This window comes from Prionailurus viverrinus, chromosome C1 (genome assembly GCF_022837055.1).
Source record: "Prionailurus viverrinus isolate Anna chromosome C1, UM_Priviv_1.0, whole genome shotgun sequence".
NCBI classification, from domain to species: Eukaryota; Metazoa; Chordata; class Mammalia; order Carnivora; family Felidae; genus Prionailurus; species Prionailurus viverrinus.
The window spans coordinates 110,197,008-110,216,762 of NC_062568.1; the positions used below are offsets into that span (position 1 = coordinate 110,197,008).

At 40.2% G+C, this 19,755-nt stretch overlaps 2 protein-coding genes across 2 annotated transcripts in view; one reads left to right on the forward strand and one right to left on the reverse strand.

Moving 5' to 3' along the window:
• PDZK1 (PDZ domain containing 1) overlaps positions 1-8,708 on the forward strand; it is a 44,540-nt gene extending 35,832 nt beyond the window's left edge. Inside the window, exons 8-9 of the mRNA XM_047871245.1 lie at positions 6,548-6,838; positions 8,146-8,708. Of these exons, the coding sequence (XP_047727201.1) occupies positions 6,548-6,838; positions 8,146-8,199 (345 nt within the window). The 3' untranslated portion in view covers positions 8,200-8,708. The remainder of the gene's footprint in view (positions 1-6,547; positions 6,839-8,145) is intronic.
• Positions 8,709-9,158: 450 nt separating this feature from the next.
• LOC125172756 (Golgi pH regulator) overlaps positions 9,159-19,755 on the reverse strand; it is a 60,506-nt gene continuing 49,909 nt past the window's right edge. Inside the window, exons 11-14 of the mRNA XM_047871246.1 lie at positions 13,324-13,419; positions 11,116-11,205; positions 9,936-10,001; positions 9,159-9,802 (exon numbers count right to left, since the gene is read on the reverse strand). Coding sequence (XP_047727202.1) covers positions 9,596-9,802; positions 9,936-10,001; positions 11,116-11,205; positions 13,324-13,419 — 459 coding nt within the window. The 3' untranslated portion in view covers positions 9,159-9,595. The remainder of the gene's footprint in view (positions 9,803-9,935; positions 10,002-11,115; positions 11,206-13,323; positions 13,420-19,755) is intronic.

Here is a 19,755-nt window from a genome sequence, read left to right on the forward strand (position 1 = left end):
CTGCATCTATTGAGCTGGTCATTAGATTTTTAACTCTCATTTTGTTAATGTGGTGTATCACATTGATTTGTGGATATTGAACCATTCTTGCATCCTTGGAATAAATCCCACTTGATTGTGGTTAATGATCCTTTTAGTGTGTTGTAGAATTTGGCCAGTTAATATTTTGAGGATTTTTGCATCTATGTTCATCAGGAATATTGGTGTGTAATTTTGTGTATGTGTGTGGTGTGTTTGTCAGGTTTTGGTATCAGGGTAATGTTGGCCTTGTAGAACGAATTTGGAAGCTTTCCTTCCTCTTTGCTTCTTTGGAATACTTTGAGAAGGATAGGTATTAATTCTTCTTGAAATGTTTGGTGGACTTCACCTGTGAAGCCATCTTATCCTGGACTTTTGTTTGTTGAGAGTTTATGATTCCTGATTTTGTTACCTGTAATCAGTCTGCTCAGATTTTCTACTTTTTCCTGACTCAGTCTTGGACGATTCTGTTTCTAGAAATTTTTCTATTTCTTCTAGGTTGTCCAATTTATTTATTTTTATTGAAGTATGGTTGACACATGTTCTATTAGGTGTACAACATAGTGATTCAACAACTCTAAATGTTATGCTGTGCTCAACCACAAGTAGAACTACCATCTGTCCCTGTACAACACTATTACAATATCATTGACTTGTTCAATATCAATAACTTGTTCTGTTACTTGTTCATTCTATAATTGGAATCCTGTATCTCCTACTCTCCTTCACCCATTCTGTCCATCACCCCAATCCCTTCCCCTTTGGCAACCATCAGTTTATTCTCTATTTATGGATCGATTTCTCCTTTTTTTTTTTTTTTTTTTTTTAGATCCTACATATAAGTGAAACTATATGGTATTTGTTTTCTCTTATTTTACGTCTAGGTCCATCCATGTTGTCTCAAATGGCAGATTTCATTTTTTTTTTTTTTTTTAATGGCTGAGTAATGGACACTCAGGTTGTTTCCATATTTTGGTTATTGTAGATGATGGTGCTATAAACATAGGGGTGCATGTATCTTTTCAAATTAGCGTTTCCAGTTTCTTTGGGTAAAATACCTAGTAGTGGAATTATTGGAACCTATGGTATTTCTATTTTCTTTTTTTTTTAATTTTTATTTATTAATATTTAATTTATATCCAAGTTAGCTTACAGTGCAACAATGATTTCAGGGGTAGATTCCTTAATGCCCCTTTTAGCCCATCCCCCATTTAGCCCACCCCCCCTCCTACAACCCCTCCAGTAACCCTCTGTTTATTCTCCATATTTAAGAGTCTCTTACGTTTTGTCTCCCTCTCTTTTTTTATATTATTTTTGCTTTCCTTCCCTTGTGTTCATCTGTTCTGTGTCTTAAAGTCCTCATATGAGTGATGATATTTCTATTTTCAATTTTTTGAAGACCTCCATACTATTTTCCATAGTGGCTGCACCAGTTTACAGTCTCACCAACAATGCATGAGTGTTCCTTTTTCTTCACATCCTTGCCAACACTTGTTATCTCTTGTTGTTTTGATGTTAACCATTCTGACAGGTGTGAGGATATCTCATTGTGGTTTTAATTTGTGTTTCCCTGATCATCAGTGGTGTTGAGTATCTTTTCATGTGCCTGTCAGTTATATACATGTCTTTGGAAAAATGTCTATTTAGGGCCTCTGCCCAATTCTTAATCAACTTATTTGTGCTGGTGTTATCATTTGCAAATATCTTCTCTCATTTAGTAGGTTGCTCTTTCATTTTATTGATGCTTTCTCTGCTGTGTAAATTTGTTTTATTTTGGTATAGTCCCAATAATTTAGTTTTGCTTTTATTTCTCTTGCCTGAGAGCATATATCTAGAAAAATGTTGCTAAGGCCAATGTCAAAGGCATTACTGCTTACATTTTCTTCTAGGATTTTTATGGTTTCAGGTTTCTCACTTAGGTCTTTAATTCATTTTATTTTTGTGTATGGTGTGAGAAAGTGGTCCAGTTTTGTTGTTTTGCATGTAGCTGTCCAGTTTTCACAGCCCCATGCATTGAAGAGGCTGGCTTTTCTCCACTGTATATTCTTGCCTCCTTTGTTGTAGATTAATTGACCAAATAAGCATGGGATCGTTTCTCGCCTCTCTATTCTGTTCTATTGATCTATGTGTCTATTGTTTGTGCCAGTACAACACTGTTTTGATTACTGTAGCTTTGTACTATATCTTAAAAATTTTTTTTTTTTTAATGTTTATTTTTGAGAGAGGGAAAGAGTGTGAGCAGGGGAGAGGCAGAGAGAGGGAGACACAGAATCTGAAGCAGGCTCCAGGCTCTGAGCTGTCAGCACAGAGCCCGACACAGGGCTTGAACCCACGAATAGTGATAGTTTCTTTGGTGGAGTCTGTAGGGTTTTCTATGTATAGTATGTCATCTGCAAATAATAATTTTACTTTTGCCTTATCAATTTGGATGCGTTGATTTCTTTTTCTTGTCTGATTCTTGTGCCTAGGTTTTCCAGTGTTGTGTTGGATAAAAGTGGTAAGAGGGAAGGTTGTCCCATTTATTGGCTTCTAAGTTTTCATAATAGTCTCTTACAATCCTTTGTATTTCTATGCTGTTGCTGGTAAGTTCTTTCATTTCTCATTTTGAGTCCTTTCTTGATGAGTCTGCCTAAAGGTACACAATTTTGTTTATATTTCAGAGAAGTAGGTCTTGATTTCATTGATCTTTTCTATTTTTGTCATTTCTATTTCCACTCAGATCTTTATTTCCTTCCTTCTACTAACTTTGGGTTTTGGTCCTTTTCTAGCTTTTTCAGGTAGAAGGCTAAATTGAGAATTTTCTTATTTCTTAGGGCAGTATCTCTATAAGCTTCTTAGCACTGCTTTTACTACATCCTGAAGGCTTTGAATTGTGTCTTTATTTTCATTTGTCTCCATGTTTTTGTTTTTTTCCCCCCTTCTTGATTTCTTGGTTGACCCATTCATTGTTTAGTAGCTACATGGAGTAGCAAACTCCATATTGGTGTTCTTTTTAGATTTTTTTTTTTTTTTTGTGATTTCTAGTTTCATACTGTTGTGGTTGGAAAAGATGTAGGATGTGATTTCAATCTTAAATTTATTGAGACTTGTCTTGTGGCCTAACATGCGATCCTGGGGAATGTTCAATATATACTTGAAAAGAATGTGTATTTAGCAGTTTTTGGATGGAATGTTCTGTATATACCTGTTAAGTCTGTCTGGTCTAATGTGTTGTTCAAAGCCCCCATTTTCTTATTGATTTCTGTCTGGATGATTATATCCACTGATCTAAGTGGAGTGTTATAAATCACCTACTGTTATTGTATTACAGTTAATTTCTCCTTTTATGTATATTAAAAATTGCTTTACGTATTTTGGTGCTATGTTGGGTGCATAGATATTTATAATTGTTACATGTTGGATTGTTCCTTTTATCATTATGTAGTGCCTTTCTTTGTCTCTAGCTATAGTCTGTTTTAAAGTCTATTTTATTGGGGTTCCTGGGTGGCTCAGTTGGTTAAGTGTCCAACTTCAGCTCAGGTCATGATCTCATGTAGTTTTGAGCCCCATGTTGGGCTCAGTGCTGACAGCTCAGAGCCTGGAGCCTACTTTGGATTCTGTGTCTTCTTCTCTCTCTGCCTCTCTCAAAAGTCAATCAACGGGGCGCCTGGGTGGCACAGTCGGTTGAGCGTCCGACTTCAGCCAGGTCACGATCTCGCGGTCTGGGAGTTCGAGCCCCGTGTCGGGCTCTGGGCTGATGGCTCGGAGCCTGGAGCCTGTTTCTGATTCTGTGTCTCCCTCTCTCTCTGCCCCTCCCCCGTTCATGCTCTGTCTCTCTCTGTCCCAAAAATAAATAAACGTTGAAAAAAAAAAAAGTCAATCAACATTAAAAATTAAAAAAAAAAACTTATTAAAAAAATTCTATTTTATCTAATGTAAGTATTGCTACTCTGGCTTCTCCCCCAGCCCCCTGCTTCATTTGCATGGTATATGTTTTCTAGCCCTTCACTTTCAGCCTGTCTTTAGGCCTAAAGTGAGTCTCCTAGAGGCAGCATATAGATGGGTCTTGTTTTTATATCCCTTCAGTTACCCTCTTTTGATTGGAGCATTTAGACCATTTACATTTAAAGTAATTATTGATAGGCATGTACCTACTGACATTTTGTTACTTATCTTCTGGCTATTTTTGTAGTTCTTCTGTTTCTTTCTTTTGTTCTCTTCCCTTGTGATTGATGACTTTTGTGTTATGCTTGGATTCCTGTCTAATTTTTTGTGTATCAATTATAGTTTTTGGTTTATGGTTACCATGAAGTCCCTACATAACATCCTAAATATATAGCAGTGTATATTAAGTTGATGGTCGCTTAAATTCAAGTATATTCTTTTTTTTTTTTTTTTAACGTTTATTTACTTTTGAGACAGAGAGAGACAGAGCATGAACGGGGGAGGGGCAGAGAGAGAGGGAGACACAGAATCGGAAGCAGGCTCCAGGCTCTGAGCCATCAGCACAGAGCCCGATGCGGGGCTCGAACTCACGGACTTACAGACCGTGAGATCGTGACCTGAGCTGAAGTCAGACGCTCAACCGACTGAGCCACCCAGGCGCCCCTAAATTCAAGTATATTCTAAAAGCACGTTTATTCCCTCCTCTCCACATTTAACGCATGTCTTATTTGACACATCTTTTTATTTTGTAAATTCCTTATTTTTTTTTTAAAGATATGATTGATTTTACTACTTTTGTGTTTCAACTTTCATATTAGGTTTAAAAGTGACTGATTACCACCTTTACTATAGGTTTGCTTTTATTGGTGAAATTTTTTCCTTTCATAATTTTCTTCTAGTTATGGCCTTTTCTGCTTAGACAAGGTCCTTCAACATTTCTTACAAGGCTAATTTAAGGGTTGTGATTTCCTTAACTTTTGTTTGGGAAACTCTTTCCCCTTCAATTCTGAAAATAATCTTGGTTGGTAGAACATTCTTGCATGTAGGTTTTTTCCTTTGAGCCCTTTACAGGCCCGAGGGAGAGTGGCATCTAGCTCAAAGTTTCTACTGAAAAATCAGTTGAGAGCCTCACGGCATTTCCCTTGTATGTAGCTAGCTGCCTTTAAGATTCTCTATCTTTAATCTTTGAGATTTAAATTATTATGGGTCTTGGTGTTCCTCCTTGGGTTCATCTTGTTTGGGGGCTCTCCTGGACCTGAGTGTCTCCCCAGGTTTTCGGGAGGTTTTCAGCGATTATTTCTTCAAATAGGCTCTCTGTCCCTTTCTGACAGGAATGACATGAGTGTTACTATGCTTGAGATTTTCCCAGAGATTCCTTAACCTAAACTCAATTACAATTTTTTCTTTTTGTTGCTCAGTTTGGGTGCTTTCCACATTACCTGTCTTTGCAGATCACTTACCTGATTCTTCTGTATCATCTGTTGATTCCCTCTGGTGTATTTTTTCCAGTTATTTTAAGAAAAAACCAATCAGAGTTAAAGAGATAGAAAATATATTCTGTAAGTTCTGAGTTCATCCACTCAGCAGGTTGATTGCTCATCTCCATTTTGTTCAGTTCTTTTAAGTTTTGTCTTCTTTCCATTTGGAGCATATTTTTTGTTCTCATTTTGTTTGACTTTTGGTGTTTGTTTCTATGAATTAGGCAAAACAGCCACCTCTCTCTGTCTTAAAGGAGTGGCCTTGTGTAGAAATGTCCCCAGTGCAGACTGTGTGTGCCTGGTGGCTTTGGTTGGAGCCAGCGTCGGTGGCATGGCTGAAGCAGGCCTGGGCTGGGGGCGGGGGATGGTATTTTGGGGTGCTTTGTGCCCTGGCAGCACAGCTGGAGCTGTAGCAGGCAAAGGCTGAGGGTGTCCTGGTGGGTGCCATCCTGGGGCTGCCTTGCGCTGGTGTGGGCTAAGGTCCAAGGGCTTGCCGAGGTGGCAGGATGGCTAGAGTGCCTGGCCCTGGGCCCGTCTGCACTATCAAGGTGGAGACGGAATGTAAACAGTGGTACCTGCCAGTAGCTGTGACGCTGGAGAAGTTCAGCAGTTTCCCTCCCATTTGGTGGATGCTCTAGGGTTAGTGAGTTGGTTCTCTTCAGTTAGTCTAGCTGCTCTTTAAACTGCTTTTTTGCTGCGCCCCAGTCTGTGTGCAGACCCCTCTGTGCTCTGTCGCTCATGCAGCGCGGTTTTCATCATGACCGTGTCTCCATGTCTCCTGCCGTTCCTTATGTGGTCTCTCTATCCTTTGTCCTGCAGATACTGTTCAATCAGCCCTCAGTTCTTTAGGAAGAATTGTTATGTAGGTGTAGATTTGGTGTCCGTGAGGGGGGGTGAGTTCAGAGTCTTGTGCTATCATCTTGGACCCCTCCAATGGTATTCATTTGAGTATGGAAGTTGAAGCTTTGAGAAGCAGAAAAGCATTAGAGCGCCTTTCTTCTGTACCTCAAGGAGAAATAACATGGTTAAGAAGAAATTCTCAAAGCCCTCTCTCCTCTGAAGGGAAGCCAATCTAACATTCCCTTATCTGTGCCTGGAAGTGATAATTCAGAACCTCTTTTTCACAGGTACAGAAGGGCAGCCCTGCCGAACTGGCAGGGCTGGAGGATGAGGATATCATCATCGAAGTGAATGGAGGGAAGGTGCTGGAAGAACCCTATGAGAAAGTGGTGGACAGAATCCAGAATAGTGGGAAGAACGTCACACTCTTAGTCTGTGGAAAGAAGGCCTATGATTACTTCCAGGCTAAGAAAATCCCTATCGTTTCCTCTATGGCTGATCCACTGGATGCCCCCCCTGATTCCAAAGAAGGAACATTGGCAGAACCAGAGCACGACTCACACGTGGCAAAAGAACGGGTGAGTGGTGATAGGTTTCTCTCAGTGATCTAACCTATCAGAGTATGATAAAGTCTTTCATAAGTACACCTCAGGTCTATGTTTGCCACAGATTTCCTAGAACACTAGAAAATTACAATGTAAAGATAAGTCATTTTGGTGGAGAGGAAGTGGTATGAGGACAAGTTTCTTTTTCATAGCATGGAGTTGACAGTAACTGTCCAGAGAAGGTAAGTTTATCAAAATTATAATGGAACCACCAGAAGAACCTGAATCAGACTAGCTATGTACAAATTCTGGTTCTGTCACTTAACGTCCTTGGGCAAATGGATTTATTCTCTCTTTGCCTCATTATCCCCACCTGTAAAACAAGGAGGATTTGTAGGACTGTTATTAGGATTATATTATCTAAGACTACTAAAGCACTTCAAACAGGGCCTGGTTAATGGTAAGCATGAAAATGAACTGTGGTGTTTAGGGACATGTTTTTAAGATCATTGGCGGTGTATTATTGCTAGGGAGGAATAAGCACGACTCTGTATTTGGATTAAATTCCTTGATAAGTCTTTTGCATCATTCTTCTTTCTATTACCTTTAATTCTACTCTATTTACAATTAATTATTGGTAATATAAATTAAATACTATTTGTTAATGAATACCCACTTAGTCTGGAGGGCTATAATAAAAGACCATACACTGGATGGCTTATAAACAACAGATTTATTTCTTACAGTTCTGAAGGCTGGCAAATCCAAGATCAGGGCACTGACAGCTTTCGGGTCCGGAGAAGGCCCTCTTCCAGGCTGCAAACTGCCAACTTCTTGCTATGTCCTCACATGGTAGAAGGGGATAGGGAGCTCTGGGGGTGGGGGGTGGGGGCTCTCTTATAAGACATTAAACCCAACCACAAGGGCTCTGCCCTCATGACTTAATCACCGCCCAAAGGTCCTACCTCCCAATATCATCACCTGACCTCGGGATTAGTATTTCAATAGACGAATTTTGGAGACATACAGTCAGACCACAGCACACATAATAGCCACTGACCTGGCATTCGTGACTGCTTCACGAAGAAAGCATTCTAGTTGTCTTTAAAAAATTCAGTGATAGCTCTATAGCAAGTCAATTATAGGACTGTGCTAGCTTTATAGAAAAGATATATAGACATTAAGAAATTTGTTAGTGTCAAACAGCAAGCTGGAAACAAAGCCAAATGTAAAATCCAGATTACCTGGCTTCTAGTGAGGGACTCTACTCCCTGCCTCAAGTCATGCAACTGCTGACATTCATACTCGCACTTACAGATCTTTTGTTCTCTTTTGCACAGGCGCACAGTACAGCCTCACATTCTTCTTCCAATTCTGAAGACACAGAGATGTGATGAGAGCAAACAGTGGCTTTGGCTGACAGCTGTTTCTGGGCGTTCAGAAAGAATCCTTTCCCAAGGAATGAGCTGCCACCCATTTACTGTCTCTGTTAGAGAAGAGCTCCTCTGGGAACCAGTTCATCACGTGTGACTCTCTTCTGTTGTCATTTGCCTTGGGGGCAGATACCGCAATAGATGGCTTATTTATGGTCAACTTAAGGCAGGAACCAGATTCTTTTCAAGTGATCTCTTTCAAGCTTCAACTTAACTACATTTCTTTGTATGATGCTCTCTCTTAATTCTATAGGCTCCTTGAGCACCAAAGATGATTCACAAATCTGTACACGTGAGAGCTCATTATAGTATCTGAGCAGATAAGCCTATTAAAATTATGGTTTTGTAAGAATGTTGTGGTTGCTAAAACAGATGCCATTAAGAATGCCTTTAGAGTCTTCCTTGTTAGCTGATCAAACCTTAATAGTGCTTTTGTTTTTGGAAAACTTGCTTTTATGCTTTAACTTTCATTTTGCCTCTGGAAGTCCCAGCACAATAAAATTCAGGATTTCCTTAAATTGCATTTCCGAATATTCTATAAACTTTCCAACATTTTCCTTTCACAGATGGAGAAAAGTAGGGTCTACAATAGGAAAACTTATTCCAGTTAACAGTTATTCATTGTTTTACCCCACAGCATGAGGGGGCAGATGGAAAGAAAAAAAAACCTGAGACATCATCACCAACTTGAATGCACAGTAATTCACTCTCAAATACGGACTTAAAAGGAAATCAATAAAGATGATATACCTGACCTCTCTCGGTAGAATCTATTTCAGTAGCACACCATTCCATCCCCGGACAAGAACAGATAAACTGTTGGTAATTTTTATGGGGCGGGGGTTGGCTGGGGGATGCCAACTCACGTTAGATCACACAAGCACACTACCAAGCTATCCTTGATAAAATGAAGCTAAGGCCAAAGGGTTCCAATCTGATTTTAATGATTGTCAATCTTAAGGGAAAGCCAGAACCTCCTCCGTGTGAGCCTTGACAGAGATCCTGTGTGTTTGGCCCAGCTACCTCAGACTTCCCCTTACCCTAGGGCTCCAGTGTATTCTCCCAGACTAGTTTCTTGGCTCTTTTCCACCCCTCTTCCGCCATGCTGCATCAGCCTCAAACCCACGTGGGATGCGCTCCGCTGAGGGCTAGCTTGAGTTTACTTCACGCTCATGTTCTAGCTAATGCTACATGATCACAGTATCAGCTGAGGAGGAAGGCATAAGCTGGAGGTAGAATCTGCTACCTCAGTGTTTTGATTGTTTAAAAAATATTAGGCCCTGGTCCCCTCCATTGTTTTCTCTTAAATCCAAATTCTGACGCTACTGGCCCGTAGCAGTCTGTAACAGGCATGAGTTCAAGGTGCCATATGCTTCTCTGGTGCCTGTTTGTGAGCCAAATAGAGGAACAGTATGCTGGAGAGAGCACTGACCAGGAAGATCACATCAAACCAACGGTGATAGAAGTTGAACTGTAGCTCCCCCAGGACTTCGGTGATTATGGTACGATATTCTAGAGGCATGCTCATTCGAATCAGCAGCACAGAGGAGACAAAGTACATGCCCTAGAAGTTAAACAAATTAACCCAGAGGTCACTTTGTGGTCAGGGATCAAAGGGAATTGTTAAAATATTCAGAAGTACAAAACACTTCTGGTATTGTACAGTTGTAATCATAAAGCTAGTTCGTGAAACTTACCATTATCTGTGCTAACAGCAGGACAATGACGTTGGAGGACTTACTGCTAGAGATGGCATAAAAGAACTGTCAAGAAAGGGAGGAGAATTTATGCGGTACTGCTAGACACTTGTGTCAAGAGCATTAAGTAGCATAATTAAAAATGTCTCTTCCGGGGCACCTGGGTGACTCAGTCGGTTAAGTGTCCGACTTTAGCTCAGGTCTTGATCTCATAGTTCATGGGTCTGAGCCCCACGTCGGGCTCTGTGCTGACAGCTCGGAGCCTGGAGCCTGCTTCGGATTCTGTGTCTCCCTCTCTCTCTCTCTGCCCCTTCCCTGCTCATGCTCATGCTCTGTCTCTCGAAAATGAATAAACGTTAAAAAAATAAAGTCTCTTCCATGCAGCAATCCCATAGGGAACGACTGATACAGTTAACGCCATGAAGAGAAACAGACTGCTTGCTATGTTGTGCTCAGAGGGATATTTGGGGGTTTTAAGAATTACGTTACGACATGAAGGGATTCCAATCTGTATCAAGTTTGTCAGAAACTATGTGACACATATGACTTTCGTATCATTATGAAATATTAGAGCAGATTACCTCAGGCCACTCCAAGCTCTTAGAATTATTACTAGGCTCCTGAGCTCTTTCCCAAATTGTGCGAGATGCCTGTAGATCCATCCTTCCTCCTCCCCTCCCAACCTCTTCACTCGTTTCATTCAAACCCTTCTTGGATTTCGAGATTCCCCACCTCGTCTCCAAGAGAAAATTTACCTTCTGGCTCCATGAAGCCTTCCTGTGTTGATCAGAAAATAGCCAAACATTCTACTTCTCCTACTCCCATGTCCTCCTTATAAGGGACCCTCACAGTTATTCTAACCTCAAACACCTCAGATACTCAAATTCTAACCCAAATACCTCCAATCTTCTTCATCCATTCCAAGTATCCCTGGAACACCTACTGCATGCCAGCTTCTGTTCCCAGATGCTGGTGCCGTATCAGTGAACGCAACGGACCATGATCTCGTTCTATGACCTTTGGTAAAAGTACGCATCTGATGGGCGTGGGATGTAAATCCAACTATTTGTGACTGTTGTTTAAGATCTCAGAAGGCAGAAATCTTAATTAGGTAAAATTATCTTGTGGTGCCACGTGTAATTAAGCAAATAAGAAATTTAAACTCAATGATACAACCTACCTTGGTAAGAGTGATCAGCAGTCCTCGGATAGATGTAACGATGATGATTCCAACCAGAATGAAGGAAATGTGTTGAGACCAGAACTTCACCTGCCACCATAGAAAGAAGGAAAAGTATCTGTGAAATCTCTGTTGAGAGACACGTGGAGGCTACTCTCCTGATACATTCTGATTGCTTATGTGACTGTGAGAGGGTACTTCATTGGGCCCTACCTGATTAAAAAAATTTTTTTTAGGAAGGGAGAAAAGTAAGGTGCAACTAACAACACCTAAGAAGGTGGCAGTGCAAATCTTTTTTTTTTTTTTTTTTTTAATGTTTATTTGAGCAAGAGAAAAGGAGCATGAGTGGGGGAGGGCAGAGAGAGGGAGAGAATTTCAAGCAGGCTCTGCACTGTTAGCGCAGAGCAGGCCCGACGCGGGGCTTGAACTCACCAACTATGAGATCATGACCTGAGCTGAAATCAAGAGTGAGACACTTAACTGAGTCACATAGGCATCCCTGCAGTGGATATCTTAATGAGACTTAATCAAGACAGGACGGAAGCAAGTGCAGTGGAGTGATGAAAATAACACTAGTCAGTCTGAGGAAACAGAGATGGAGCTAATGATGCAGCTTCAATGTATTATGTGAAAAGCACGGATTAAAAGGAAATTAAATAGCAGCTAAATTACTTTTAACATCTGTGAAGGATAGTCCCCTCATTGCCCATAACTTTAAGAAATTATTCTTTTTATAATAAAAGAATATGTCAACATTCTCAGCTACAGTCTAGGACATAATTGACCTTCACTTGAATTACACGAGGGTACCTTTTTCTCCTCTTGGACTGCTTCATAGTGGCAGGCAGCTTTGGAACCCTGTGCTTGATTCGGGTCTGAAAAGTAGCTGCCAGGGAAGTGCTATTACTAACATCTAAAGGTGTTACTCAGAATTCTGAAACGTGGAGTATGCAGATGAATTGTAGATTAAATATATATATATACACACACAGCAACTAAGTAGCCTCACAAAGCACTGATAAGGAAGAACACTTCTAATAACTGAGCCCAGGAAAAAATGAAAAGAGGAGAAGAAAACACATATGTAACAACAGTGAAGCATGGGTTATGGGATATTTTATAAACTACTTGAACGAAAGGTACCATGTTCCTTCATGTGAAAAAGTTTACACCATTGGTTTATCATCAAAAAACGTGCTTTGGGGTGCCTGGGTGGCTCAGTCAGTTAAGTGTCCAACTTCGGCTCAGGTCATGATCTCACAGTTCGTGGGTTCAAGCCCCACGTCGGGCTCTGTGCTGACAGCTCAGAGCCTGGAGCCTGCTTCGGATTCTGTGTCTCCTTCTCTCTCTGTTCCTCCCCCGCTCATGCTCTTGTCTCTCTCTCTCTCCTTCAAAAATAAATAAAAACATTAAAAACAAAACCAAAAACATGTGCTTTGAATTGTTTCTCAAGGACTGGAGCTCATTTTGCTCTGGTTCATTTTCATTTTATCCAGCATCTAGCTACCAGGAGCATGTCCAGCCGAGACGGATGGCTGGGGTAGCATGCAGTCTGTCACTAGGATCCTAGCCCAGCTAAATGGTCCTCACAGGGACTAAGAGCATGACTCTGGGCTTACTATCAAAGTGCTAATCAACTAGAATCATTGGCTATATATATGTGTGTGTGTGTGTATGTGTGTGTGTGTATACACACACACACACACATATATATATATATATATTTTAAATATACTCTATTAATAAAGACAGAAAACATAAATCGGGACAAGAGTGTTTAATGATAGTGGTATCATAAAACAGGTGGAAAGAGAATTAAAACTGCACGGGTTACACTTACCATCTTTAGCTCAAAGTCCACATTAATTAATTGATAAAGATAAATTTTTTACAGCAGACATAATTTCACTTCTAACATGGAACGCTAATTAGTAGTTAATCTTCTACTAGAGGAATCAAAGGTGAGTTTTGGATTTGAAGATCTCATTATATATCACAGAGAGAAGTATCTAATTTTTGGTGGGGAGAAACTGGTGAGGAGCAGTCAGCTACAGAAAAGCAGAAGACGAACTATAGAAATAATCGGCATCTAAGTCAGTAATAAGTACCAGCCATCACTTACGGTTTTATGCCCTCTACAAATTTGCTATAAGAATATGTCAAAAAACAATGGAGAATGGGAAGAACAAAAACAGACTTAATTCTTACATCAAATTGGATCCCCAGATAATTCACAGTGATCTCAATGCCTCTTGTGACAGGATCAGTTTTCCCAACCCGGTCAAAAACGATATTAATCGTTGCCTGTAAAGACACAGACCTTTATATATTAGAGCATCTCAATAATCACTATTTCAAAAAGTGACTCAAAATAATGAATTAATCAATATAACATCCTACAGGTAGATGTTCCATCCTACCTATCCTATAGGTAAATGTTCTTAAAAATTCAATTCTACTCTCAATCTAAATCACATATAAAACATCTATTATAGTTATTCACATATAGGCAAACAAAAGTCCTTATGTACCCTACCTTTTCTGTAAAGAATAAAGAGAAAAAAAGGCTATGGCATATGGCATGTATACCTTCGGTTAACAGAAGTCAGAAAGGTAACATTCTGGTGATACAGTTAGAGTGAAATCAAGGAATTCCAGGGTCATTCCCTCTGGTTATTTTCTGAATGCTCTAAGAGCAATCACTAAAATAATGAAAAGAGAGTTACAGCTAACAAGGCAATAAGAGATCAGATGGAATTATGAAAAATATCCAATTAATCCAAAAGAAGGCAGAAACAAAGAAAAAATGGAAAAAAGAACAGACGGGACAAATAAAAAACATAATAACAACATGGCTGTTTTCAACCCAACCATATTAATAATCACATTAAATGTAAATGGTCTAAACCAGGGTTGGCAAACTCTGACACTGTAGTGATAGTAGCCACAGATGATACGTAGATGAATGCCCTTGGCTGTCTTTCCAGTAAAACTTTATTTACAAAGGCAGGTGGTGGTTGGATTTGATCTGTGAGCTGTAGATGGCTGACTCCTGGTCTAAACATGCCAATTAAATGGCAGAGACTGTAAGACTGGATAAAAAAGCAAGACCCAATTGTACATTGTTTATAAAAATCCACTTTAAATATAAATATACAAATAGGTTAAAAGTAAAAGAATGGAAGAAGATATACTAACACTAATAAAGAGAAAGAGAAGTCTGTATTAATATCAAAGTAGATTTCATAGCAGAAAATACTGCCAGGGATTAAAAGGGTCATTTCAATAAGGGGTTCAAAATGACCCAGAAGGTGCATGTACCAAATAACAGAGCTTTAAAATACATGAAGCAGAGGTGTCAGGAAGATGGTAGAGTAGGAGGATACTGAGCTCACCGTGTCTCAAACACATCAAGATAACAGCTATATCTGTGCAACTAACTCTACTCTGAAAACCACTGGAAGATTGGCAGAACAGACCATCCACAGTTAAGCGTTGGGAGGCCACATTGAAAAGGGTAGGAGGGGCTGAGACACGGTTGGGAACCAACCCCCACCGGTCTGTGAGACTAACCACAAACAGGAGGGACACCACAAGCACAGAGGAGAGGATCAGACCCCACCCTAGGCACGCCAGGCAGTGGGATGAGGAATTCTGGTAAAATGTGGCTTGGAAAACCAGTGGGGCTTAACTTTGGGAGCTCGTAAAATCAGCAGGGCTAAACTCCAGGTACTTTAAAAATTAGCAAGGCCTAACTCTGGAAGAGCCAGAGGGCAATAGGAAACGAAGTCCCTGCCCTTAAAGAGCTAGAATAAATAACTTGGCCTGAGAGACAGCAAAGAAGCAGCAGTTTGAAAAGTGCCCAGGGTATATGTGAAGAATATTCATTTATTAATCTCAGTATGTGCTGGAGGCGCAGGGAGACTTCAAGAACAAAACTGCTGGGCACCATTTCTCTTCTCCTCCCCCAGCCTAGATAGCCAGAAACCTGTGGGCACCAGGGCTAATACTCCCTACCTATCTCGCTAGCACCAAGTGCCCTGGCCCCATGGTCACCTGGGGACCTGCCTGCCTTGGCAGGTGGCCCTCTAGCACAGCTCCTGCCCTACTACAAGCAGCCTTAACAGGGACCAGCACCACTCCAGAGGGACTGCTGTCTTGGGGAAGGGGAGAGATTACATCAGTGTGCCCACAGTTCCAGCAGCTGAGCCTCTTAGTTGGCTGTGCAGGGACCAAACCCTGCCCAGTGTGCCCAGAGCAGGCAGAGCAGGTCACTGCAGCCATCTGGGCTGAAGGCAAATGCAACTCAGCCACAGCATGTTTCCCACAGAGGAGACACCCTTGGAGCACCTGGTTTTGGTGACCAGGGACACTGCACTACAGGGCACTACCGGGTCTCTTCTACATAAGGCCATTACTATCAAGACCAGGAGTCACAGCTGGCCCCCAATACACAGAAACAAACAGAGAGCTAGATAAAATGAGGAGACAGAGGAATATGTCCCAAATGAAAGCACAGGACAAACAAAATCATAGCAAAAGAGCTAATCAAACTGAGAAAGGCAATATACCTAGATAAAGAACTCAAAGCAATGGTCATAAAGATACTCATTGGACTTGAGAAAAAGTGGATGAACTCAAGGAGAACTTCAACAAAAACATAAAAAAGAACTAGAGATGAAGAATGCAATAACTAAAATTAAAAAAAGCACACGAGAGGGAAGGGCAGATTAGAGGATGCAGAATGGATCAGCAATCTGGAAGACAGAGTAATGGAAAGCAACAAAGCTAAACAGCAAAAAGGAAAAAAAAGGAATAAAAAATGAGAAAAGGTTAAAGGAACTCAGCAACTCCATCAAGTGTAATAACATTCGTATTATAGGGATCCCAGAAGGAGAAGAGAGAGAGAGAAGGGGGCAGAAAACGTCTTTGAAGAAATAACAGCTAAAAACTTGTCTAATCTGGGGAAGGAAACAGACATCCGAATCCAGAAAGCACAGAGCCCCTAACAAGATTAACCCAAAGAGGTCCACACCAAGATGTGTAATAATGAAAATAGCAGGAAGTAATGATAAAGAGAGAATTTTAAAAGCAGCAAGAGGGGTGCCTGGGTGGCTCAGTCAGTTGAGCGTCCGATTTTGGCTCAGGTCATGATCTCACAGTTCATGGGTTCGAGCCCTGCGTTGGGCTCTGTGCTGACAGTTCAGAGCCCAGAGCCTGCTTCCGATTCTGTGTCTCCCTCTCTCTCTGCCCCTCCCCCACTCACACTCTGTCTCTCTCTCCTTCAAAAATAAATACACATTAAAAAAATTTTTTTTAAAAAGCAGCAAGAGAAAAATAAAACCAGTTACTACAGAAGGGAAACCCTACAAAGCTATTAGTTGATTTTTCACCAGAAACTTTGTACGCCAGAAAGCAGTGGCATGATACATTCAAAGTACTGGAAGGAAGACCCGGAACCAAGAATACTCTACAAGCAAGATGATCATTCAGAATAAAAAAAGATACAAAAAGTTTCCCAGACAAAAGTTCAAGGATGAAATCACCACTAAATAAGCCTTACAAGAAATGTCAAAGGGAATTCTTTGAGTGGAAAGAAAAGGCCATAATTAGGAGAAAATTATGAAAGGAAAAACTTTCACAGGTAAAAGCAAACATATAATAGACAGTAGAGGGGTGCCTGGGTGGCTCAGCTGGTTGAGTGTCTAACTCTTGATCTCAGCTCACACCATGATCTCACGTTCATGGGACTGACCCCTGCATTGGGCTCTGAGCTGACAATGAAAGCTTGCTTGGGATTCTCTCTCCCCCCATTGCCACCACCCCCCATCCCCCCCTTCTCCCCTGCCCGTGTGCACTCTCAAAATAAATAAACTTAAAAAAATTATACACATAATAGATTAATCACTTGTAAAGCCAGTATGGAGCAAAAGTAATAAAATCAATTATCTCTACAAAAACCAGTCAAGGAATACACAAAATAAAGAGATGTAAAATATGACATCATCTACATAAAATGTGGAGAGGGAATAAAAATGTACTTTTAGAGTGTGTGTGAACTTAAGCTCGAACTTAAGTTTGATCAACTTTACAGACTGCTATACACCTAAGATGTTATATATAAACCTAATGCCAATCACAAATCAAAATCCTACGATACATAGAAAGTAAAAAGAAAGGAATCCAACATAACACTAAAGAAAACCAACAAAACACAAGGGAAGAGAGTAACAGAAGAAGAAAGGAGCAGAGTACTACAAAAACAACCAGAAACAATGAACAAAATGGCAAGAAGTACATAAGTATCTATCTATCTATCTATCTATATTTATTTAGAGACAGACAGACAGACAGACAGACACAGACAGTGCATGCTCATAGCATGCACATGAGCGGGGGAGAAGGGCAGAAGAAGAGAGAGAGAGAATCTTAAGCAGGCTCCATTCTCAGTGTGGAGCCCGATATGGGCTTGATCCCATAACCCTGGGATCATGACCTGAGCTGAAATCAAGAGTCTGACATTCAACCGAGTCACTCAGGCACCCCTCAATAATTACTTTGAATGTAAATGGTCTAAATTCTCTAATCAAAAGACAGAGGGTGACTGAATGGATTAAAAAAACAAGACCCATCTATATGCTCCTTTAAGAGGCTCACTTCAGACCTAAAGACACATACAGACTGAACATGAAGGGCTGGAAAAAATGCACCATGCAAAAGGTAGAAAAAAAAGGTAGAGTAGCAATACTTACATTAGATAAAGTAGACTTTAAAACAAAGACTATAGCAAGAGACAAAGAAGGCTACTACGTAATCATAAAGGGGTCAATCAAATAAGAGTATATAACAACTAAATATCTATGCCCTCAACACAGGAGTACCTAAATACATAAATAATAACAGACAACTAACACTCCACCTATATCAATGTAGATTATCCAGACAGAAATCAATAAGGAAACAGTGGCTTTGAACAACATATTAGACCAAATGGACTTAAAAAAGATATACTGAACATCCCATCCAAAAAACCATTGAATACACATTCTTTTCAAGTACCCATTGAACAGTCCCCAGGATAGATAACATGTTAGGCCACAAACAATCTCAATAAATTTAAGAAGACCATACCATGCATCTTTTCCAACCACAATGATATGAAACTAAAAATTGATCACAAGAAAAAAATCTAAAAAGAATACCAATACATGGAGGCTAAATAGCATGCTCCTACACAATGAATGGGTCAACCAAGGAATCAAGGAGGAAATAAAAAAAAATACAAGGAGACAAATGAAAATGAAAACACGATGGTTCCAAGTCTTTGAGATGCAGTAAAAGAAAGCCATTCTAAGAGGGAATTTCATAGCAATACAAAACTAACTCAAGAAACAAACAAAAAATCTCAAATAATCTAACCTCACACCTAAAAGAGCTAGACTTTGAAAGAACAAAGCCCAAAGCTAGCAGAAGGAAGGAAGCAATAAAGATTAGAGCAGAAATAAATGAAATAGAGGAAAAAAAAAAAAACCCACACAAAACCAAAACCCCACAAATCCAATGAAACCAGAACCTGTTTCTTTGAAAAGATCAACAAAATTGATAAACCTTTAGCCAGACTCATCAAGAGAGAAGACTCAAAATCAGAAACAAAGGAGGAGAAATAACCATTGACACGACAGAAATACAAAGGATTAGAAGAGACTATAATGGGGGTGCCTGGGTGGCTCAGTTGGTTGAGCCACCGACTTCGGCTCGGGTCCTCATCTCACAGCTCGTGAGTTTGAGCCCTGAGTCGGGCTCTGTGCTGACAGCTTGGAGCCTGGAGTCTGCTTTGGATTCTGTCTCCCTCTCTCTCTGCCCCTAACCCACTCGCATTCTGTCTCTGTCTCTCTCAAAAATAAATAAGCATTAAAAAAACTTTTTTTTAGAAAGAAGAGACTATAATGAAAAACTATGCCAACAAACTGGACAACCTAGAAAAATTGGATAAATTCCTAGAAACATATAATCCTCCAAAACTGAATCAGGAAGAAATAGAAAATCTAAACAGAGCAATTAGTAGCAATGAAATTCAATCAGTAATAATAATAAAACAACAACAACAACAGAAGCCCAGGATCAGATTTTCCCACAGGTGAATTCTACCAAACATTTAACAAAGACTTAACACCAAAGAGGCGAAAGACCTACACTGTGAAAACTATAAAGCACTGATGAAAAAAAGTGAAGATGAATCAAATGGAAAGATATTCCATGCTTGTTGTACACCTTAAACTAATGTAACATTATCTACAGAAAGAAAGAGAGTTAATACCTATTCTTCTCAAACGATTTCAAAAAATAGAAGAGGAGGGAATCTTCTAAATTCACTCTATGAGGCCAGCATTTAAAATCCCTGATACCAAGACCAGACAGACACTACAAAAACAAACAAACAAAAAAGCTACGGGCCAATATTTCTTTTTTTTTTTTTTTTTTGAGGCAGAGAGAGACAGAGCATGAACAGGGGAGGGTCAGAGAGAGGGAGACACAGAATCTGAAACAGGCTCCAGGCTCTGAGCTGTCAGCACAGAGCTTGACGCGGGGTTTGAACTCACTGACCACGAGATCATGACCTGAGCCGAAGTCGGCCGCTTA